Source organism: Danio aesculapii, chromosome 25 (assembly GCF_903798145.1).
Source record: "Danio aesculapii chromosome 25, fDanAes4.1, whole genome shotgun sequence".
Classification (NCBI taxonomy): Eukaryota; Metazoa; Chordata; class Actinopteri; order Cypriniformes; family Danionidae; genus Danio; species Danio aesculapii.
Window position 1 is genome coordinate 34,493,837 of NC_079459.1, and position 8,803 is coordinate 34,502,639.

The following is an 8,803-nucleotide window of genomic DNA, read 5'->3' on the forward strand; positions in this document are numbered from 1 at the left end:
CATAATTAGCCCCCCTGTTTATTTCTTCCCCAATTTCTGTTTAACGGAGAGATTTCTTCAACACATTTATAATCATAATAGTTTTAATAACTCATCTCTAATAACTGATTTCTTTTATCTTTGTCATGATGACAGTAAATAATATTAGACTAGATATTCTTCAAGACACTTCTATACAGCTTAAAGTGACATTTAATGGCTTAACTAGATTAATTAGGTTAGCTAGGCAGGTTAGGGTAATTAGGCAAGTTATTGTATAATGATGGTTTGTTCGGTAGACTATCGAAAAAAATAAATAGCTTAAAGGGGCTAATAATATTGACCTTAAAATGGATTTTTTAAAAAATTTAAAACTGCTTTTATTCTAGCCGAAATAAAACAAATAAGACTTTCTCCAGAAGAAAAAATATTAACAGACATACTGTGAAAATTTCCTGAATCTGTCAGGAAAACACCATTTTAAAAACATCATTTAGGAAATATTTAAAAAAGAAAAAAAAATTCAAAGGGGGGCTAATAATTCTGACTTCAACTGTGAATGTGTATATATATATATATATATATATATATATATATATATATAGAGAGAGAGAGAGAGAGAGAGAGAGAGAGAGAGATGAATGCATTTCAAAATTCATATTAAATATACTAGAATTAAATGATAAATGATAAAATGAAAGGTAAATGATAAATTATATAAATCATTACATTTATATAAATATATAAATTATACATTTTATAATAAATCAAATATTCAGTTTGTAGTCTAAATAATCTAAAAGAAATTGTATTTACGTTTGTTTTTTAATAGATTTAAATATTACATGATGATTTTTAGAATTAAAGAAACATCATAAAGCACATACACTGTATTCCACAATGCAAACTGCTGAATTTCATCTTTACTTATTAAGTGAAGTTTCATAAACTAATTTCGAGAGGAGCTCGTGATATGATTGAGCACGTCTGGCCACTCATCTGTAATCAGTAATAATCCAATCAGAGTGATCCTAGTTTACTATAAATGGATCATTTTCTCCCTAATGTTTTATCTTCGTTTGGAAGAATCCCCCCTTCCACCCCTTCTCCTCCTTTTCCTCCCTTTTCAAAAGGGGGAGCTCTCGAGACCTACCTGATCTCGGATCTCCTGATAGGCTTATCGACCGGGCGGGAGCCCTGGGCTCAAATATCTCCGAGCTCAGGGTTCTCTCCCGGGACAGCATGCCAAACCTGCTTTATACGCCAAGCATATCTAAGTGGGAACTCTTGAAATGTCTCTAGAAGTGGAAGTAACATCAGCCATGTTCTCAAATAAAATATCATCAAAGTAAAAATGCAACATAGCATTGTTTTTCTCAGTCATGTGACAGTATATTGCTCAACCATGTGATTGCATTTAAAATAAAGTGAGTTTAATTCAGTGTTGGGGCAACACGGTGGCTCAGCGGTTAGCACTGTGGTCTCACAGCAAGAAGGTTGCTGGTTTGACTTAGTTAGTTGGCATTTCTTGTGTGGAGTTTGCATGTTCTCCCCGTGTTGCCGTGGGTTTCCTCCGGGTGCTCCGGTTTCCCCCACAGTCCAAACACATGCGCTATAGGGGAATTGAATAAAGTAAATTGGCCATAGTGTAAGAGTCAGTGTATGTGTGTGTGTGTGAATGAGTGTGTATGGATGTTTTCAGTACTGATTTGCAGCTGGAAGGGCATCCGCTGTGTAAAACATATGCTGGAATAGTTGGCGGTTCATTCTGCTGTGGCGACCCCTGATGAATAAAGGGACCAAACCAAAGGAAAATGAATGATAATTCAGTGTTTGTGATGTAAATGAATCAAACTGCCCTTGTCTGACTGTGATTCTGAGCGTCTCTTTTTTTCCTCACAGGACACAAGATGAAGTTTCTGTCCAAAAAGTGAAAAGTTGAAGATCTTGCACATTACATTCCCTCTGACTGACTGAGTGAGGATTATGAACGGAGACCAGAGAGAGAAACTGAGGACCAACGGCAATGGGAAACACTGCGCAGAGGCAAAAACAGTGCATTTCCAGAACCCCAAACTACAGGACCTTATTGAAACCCACTAACAGAAGCGGTCAGGATGCTCCATGTACAGTTTTAAAACTAATTTCAGACATTTTAAAAGATAGAAAACAACTTCTTCTGAGACAGGAGGCTATAAATTAATTTATATTCTTTCTAGAAATAATAAGACTCTTCATTAAAGTGATCATCAGTATGCCACTAGTTTGTTATAGTCTATTTATCTTAGATCCACTGTGGGTTATTTCTGAGGAAACAATCACAACACTGTGACTGAAAGAGGTTTCTGTTTCTAGAATTCTAAAAAGATTCTGAAGTGGAAGCAGATCAAAGAGTTGGAGATCAAAGACGCATTTCAGGAACACCACTAGAGTTATTATCAACTTGACTTTTTAAGTGTGCTTAATAAACAGCTTTCAGTATGATTTGAGTTGATTTCTTTTGTCTAGCTCACTTACTTTTAATTCAGTTCAACTCCTTTCAATTCAGTTTAATTTGATATAATTCAATCAGATTCAATTCAACTCAATTTAATTTGAATTCGATTTGATTGAATTAAATTAAACTAAATTCAACTCAAAATGATTCAATTTGACTGATTCAATTGAATTTTGATTCAGTTTGATTTGATTAACTTAACTCAATTTGATTTGATTTGATTCAGTTTGATTGAATTAAATTCCATTTGATTCAGTTCAACTCAAAATTTTTCAGTTCGATTTGATTAAATTCAACTTTAATTTAGTTTAATTTGATTTAATTCAACTCAATTTGATTCGATTCAATTTCAATGAATTAAATTCAACTTGATTCAATTCAACTCAAAATTATTCAATTTGATTTGATTCAATTGAATTTTGAATCAGTTTGATTTAATTTAATTCAACTCAATTTGATTTATTCATTCATTTTCTTTCAGCTTAGACCTTTTATTAATCAGGGGTCGCCACAGCGGAATGAACCGCCAACTCTTCCAGCATATGTTTTACACAGCGGTTGTCCTTCCAGCTGCAACCCAGTACTGGGAAACACCAATACACATTCACACTCATATACTACGGCCAATATAGTTCATCAATTGACCTATAGCGCATGTCTTTGGACTATGGGGGAAACCGGAGCACCCGGAGGAAACCCACGCCAACACGGGGAGAACATGCAAACTCCACACAGAAATGCCAACTGACCCAGCAATGTTGTCCACTTGGATTCAATTTAATTTAACTCAACACAATTCAATGCAATTAAATTTGACTCAATTAAACTGAAAATTATTCAATTTGATTCAATTCAATTTTTATTTAGTTTGATTTGATTCAATTCAACTCAATTTGATTTGATTTAATTGAATTCGATTGGGATCAAATATAGGGAGTGTGTCACAAGTTGTCACTGAATGAATGTGTGAATATAAAACCAACTTCACCTTAATAACTTACACTTTCACGCTTCGAATAAGTGTGTATGGATGTTTCCCAGTGATGGTTTGCAGCTGGAAGGGCGTCCGCTGCATAAAAACAAATGCTGGATAAGTTGGCAGTTCATTCTGCTGTGGCGACCCCAGATTAATAAAGGGACTAAGCTAAAAAGAAAATGAATGAATAAAGCATTAAAATGTGGATATAATTTACATATTAAAACCGTGTTTGAAATGAGAAATGCAAATGGTGTAGTTTAATTTTCATTTAATTTTCACCAAACATTGCTCATGTGTCTTGGAAAATGCTAATTGTAATACAGAAATACATAGCCATTTAACATATTGCATTGCCATTTTGCATAATACATTTCGACTCATTGCTACTCATATGCTTCCAGAAAATGATTCAGTTCAATTTGATTCGCAATAGTATGTGTGTGTATTTTATTTATTTATTATGCACATGTGATACACACACACAAAAACAAAACTATACGAAAAAATTGTCACATAGATATTTAAATGTATATATAATTTGTGTCACACACATATCTTATATCTAAATATAAATAAACATTTACTCAAATAAATGTATGTGTTTATTTATATACACACACACAAGTAAATATATACAGTGCAAGACACATACAGTATATTATGTCAAATTTTTTTTATTTTGGATGCGATTAATCTTTGCCAGCACTAATTATTATTATTACATCCCCAAATCACAATCATGAAGAGAACAAGGGAAAACATACACACTGACCTGCTTTCCTGTGCACATTGACATCAGCGTCATGTTTATTAGACGTCCAGATGTGCTGATAATGTCTTCTAGCATCAGGACATGAAGGTTGAGTGTTTGATGTGCAGTTCTGCTGGTGTCCTCTGGAGGGCTCCACAACCTGTTGGACAAACAACAACCTGTTGAATCTACAGCGTTAAAAACTTGTGTGTGTGTGTGTGTGTGTGTGTGTGCAAATTCAACGATTTAAAAACAGCTGTTTGCATTGAAAGCATAAAGACAGAATGTTTATTTCCATGTTTTTCTGAGAAATCTTATGGATATCTCTTGGATTACTGTGTAATGTAAATATCTCGCTAATATGACAGTGATAATCATTCAGTACACTCAAAAAACCCTGACAATTGCTGTTTGTTCAACTTATTTAAAATGAGCTGAAACTAGTATTGTTTTGTTTTTTGGGTTTTTTTTGGGTGGTATGGGGAACAAGTAAGAGATACGATCTCTGTGCTTTATGTAGTACACTAGTGACAAGTGTTTACGCTTAAAATGTTAGCACTGTTAGGAGAAAAGTGGTATTATTAGTTAAAAAAACTTTAACAAAGTACAATGGATGCTAAGAAATATATAACATTTAAAATATTAAATACGATTAATTAGATACCTTCATGTTAAATTGAATACTTTAATTAAATAAGTTAATAATACAACCTGTATATTATGTTCATAGTACATCTATCTGTAAATATCACCATAGTTTTTTCTATAATTGCGTTTGCCTTGTACGCCTACACGTGTAACTAATGACGATAAAGTTGAAGCTAATCTAATCTAATATCAGGTAAAAAACACACGATTATCATAATTTACTCATTCATTTTCCTTCGGCTTAGTCTCAAATTCATCAGTGGTCTCCACAGTGGAATGAACTGCCAACTATATGTGTTTTTTAGGCAGCAGTTGCCCTTCTTTTTATTTTAAAACACTTTTTATTACTTTTGTCATTATTATTAGTATTACTTCCACAAATCACTGTCATTTAATTTAATATTTACATTAATTTTATAACACAATATTTACAAAAAATAACTGCAGTAAAGTGAAGTAAAACTGCAGTACAACAGCAGTATATAGAAGAATAACTGCAGTAAAATTAAGTACAATTGCAAAATTACAATGTGTAAACACAGTTCAAATACAGTAAAGTTAACAGCAGTATAGGTTGCAGTAAACTGGAGTAAAAACAAGTAAACGCTGTCTTTACTGCACTTGTGCTGCTGTAGTCTAATATGTCGATGGTGTGGTAGGAACTGTACTGCACTTGTGCTCCAAGGGGTTTGTTCTTCAACATCTTCCAAGAAAATGCAATACTTTTACAGGGATGTTTTTTGGATTAAAGTAATTTTCTAATAAGAATTTTAAGAGTTTATTTGCAAAAATGAGTAATAAAAAATAACTGAAGTGAACCGAACAGTACAACAGCAGTGTGCCTATATATACCTGGCAAAATTCAATGCAACTGCAAAATTACAGTAACATGAGCTATAAACACAGTTCAACTATAATGCTATAAAGTTCAACAGCAGTAAAACCTGATAATTTAAACATTAACTAAACTGAGAGGGGCATATAGTGCTATGTTATATCATTTATTGGTACGTAAGTATTAAAAGTGCACTTTTATTATGTATTGCAGTATTGTAGATGTATTTCTGTAGTTAGTTATCCTTCTGAAAAGTGCAATACATATATTGTGGTAGTCCTTCAGCAATACAACTGAAGTACTGAAACTTCATTTGGAAACCATTGTCCACCGAGCAGGAAAAGTAGTAGTTGTACTGTAGAAGTACTTCAGTTGTATTGCACTAGCAGTATGGCAGTTGTACTGCAGTAGTACTTTAGTTGTATTGCACTAGCAGTACTGCATTATAGTAGTTGTAGTACTTCTGTACCATTGCAGTAGTTGTACTGAATTATAGTAGGAATATCCCTTCAGTGCTAGTGCAGTAGATGTACTGCACTTGTACTGTAGTAGTACTACTTTGTGTTGCAGTAATATTGCAATATACTTAAATAATGCAGTTTTTTTTAGTGTCCAAAAAACTGCACTTTTCAGAAGTTAACTAAATAAACTGCAGTCATTTTTTGTAAGGGCGTAACAACCACAGCAATATTATTATTAAATGCACTAATATGAATGGAACAGAAAGAACACACAAAATACACAAGTTATTAAATATAAAATCTATTTCAGATGTTAAATAAAACACTGGAATATGTGTTAGATTTTTGTTTGTACCATTTTGAATCATTTTTCAAATATGTTCCTAGTTTTAATAACTAATTACTTTGTCTTTGCCATGATGACAGCACATAATATTAGTCTAGATATTCTTCAAGATACTAGTTTTCAGTTTAAAGTGGCGTTTAAAGGCTTAATTAGGTTAATTAGGCAAGTTAGGGTAATTAGGAAGTCATTGGAAAACAGTGGTTTGTTCTGTAGCCAACACACACACACTTAATTACTTATTTATTTTTATTTTTCCAGCCAAACTAAAAGAAATAAGTCTTCGGAAGAAATATCTAAGCGAAAATATCACCGGAGAGCAAATCATTTTGTCTTCAGCTTCGTGTAAATTGGTCATATCATGAAGAAAGCGTGTGTGTTGTGGGTCAGGACAGTTATCTGTTAATTGTGTCCGCACAAACACACACACACACACACACACACACACGCACACACACACACAGCTGTCCCTCACGCAGACCAGAACAATGTGAATCCCTTTGGATCCAGGCGTGTTTCCTCTTCTCTCCACACCGAGTCTGTCGCTTTTCCTCTGGAAAAAAAAGCCGGACCTCCCTCCACACCTCCTCCTCCTCCTCCTGTCCGCTCCTCACGCCAGAACTGCGGACAATTCCTCAAATTCCAGCCTTCCTCGCGCGCTTACACACACTAGAGCAGATTTTTACCGCCAAAACACCTAACACAGGTAAGACTTTCATTTATTTACCTCACTTATGGTTGTCAAAGTTAATGTTACACAGAGAAAAGAGCGCGGGTTTCCTCCTCACCAGAGCGATATTCCCGAAACGAGGGCTTAATCTGACACTTGATGACGAAATGTGATGTAACAATGGAATATTTGGAATTACCGGAATTCCCGCGTTTTTCTGTTTTTCTGATTCCCGCGAAACTTTGCGAGGAACTTTAACCGCGTCAGAAGCGCGCGGCCGCTCAGCGGGAGCTCATCATTGCGAGAATTATGGAGATTACGAACTTCACATTCATACTGTAAATAATGCCTGCAGGTGCTTTCTCCTCACGTCAACCATTTTAATAAGTGATTTAAATGCGTATAAAATGGGGGGAAAGATAATGAGTTTGATTTATAATTGTGGAATTTGTTATGTAGCCTATGTATGTACTATCGTGCATGCATATATTTGTCCTGCATTTATTTATTTCGTGACGTTTGTTACAAAAAGGCTGATTATTATTATTACTATTTTATTATTATTATTATTATTATTATTATTATTATTATTATTATATTGTTTTTATTATTATTATTATTATTATTATTATTATTATTATTATTATTATTATTATTATTTAACATATTAAATGTGAAAGACCTTAACATCTTAACATTTGTTACACAAATCAAGACATTTTGTTTTTTACAATTAATATTTTTACTTTTTAAAGTTATTTTAAAATGCAGAGTTACTTAATACTTGAATTTAATTTTATTTTATTTTATTGCCAGTCAAAGGTTTTGGCCACATGTACACTGTAAAAAAATCCTGGTTGACTTACATTTTTAAGCTGAATCAAATGAACTTATATCAAACTGACTTAAAGCAGCTTGCGTAACTTATAAAATTAAGTTAGAACATGATTAACTTAGTTTAACAAGTTACAATGAACTAAAAACATATGCTGTCATGAATAATTTATCATATATTTTTTACAGTGTACTTATTTGATCATTTATGTTGTTAATGTATATTTATTTAGTTGATATTATTATTATTATTATTGTTGTTGTTGTTGTTGTTGGTAATATTTGTTGGTAATAATGATTATTGTTTTGCCACATGGTAGAATAACAATAATATTATGAAAGTTATATTTATTTTTAGATATTTTACTAATATTTTATAATCTTAATGTGTAGATTTACTTAATACTTTTAATTTAATTTTACTGCCAGTGAAAGGTTTTGGGCACATGTACTTATTATTTATGTTGTTAATGTTTATTTATTTTTATGTTATTATTATTGTTATTAATGTCAATCTGGTTATTGTTTTGCCACATGGTAGAATAAAAATAATATTATGAAATTTGTAATTATTTTTAGATATTAAAATTATATTTATTTTAAGCATTAAGATTTAAGTATCTGTTTTGTTCCAGTATTTTATTTATTTATTTATTTATTTATTTATTTATTTATTTATTTATTATTATTTAACATATTAAATGTGTAAAATACCTAAACATGTTACACAAAACAAGACATTTTGTTTTACTAATATTTTATTACTTTAATGGGTAAATTTACTAAATACTTTAGATTTAAAAGCT

At 32.2% G+C, this 8,803-nt stretch overlaps 1 protein-coding gene across 1 annotated transcript in view; it reads left to right on the plus strand.

The window, feature by feature from the left end:
- Positions 1–2,602, plus strand: part of si:dkey-82f1.1 (DENN domain-containing protein 2A) — an 87,195-nt gene extending 84,593 nt beyond the window's left edge. The window contains exon 20 of the mRNA XM_056452240.1: positions 1,882–2,602. Coding sequence (XP_056308215.1) covers positions 1,882–1,913 — 32 coding nt within the window. The 3' untranslated portion in view covers positions 1,914–2,602. The remainder of the gene's footprint in view (positions 1–1,881) is intronic.
- The last annotated feature ends 6,201 nt before the right edge of the window (positions 2,603–8,803 follow it).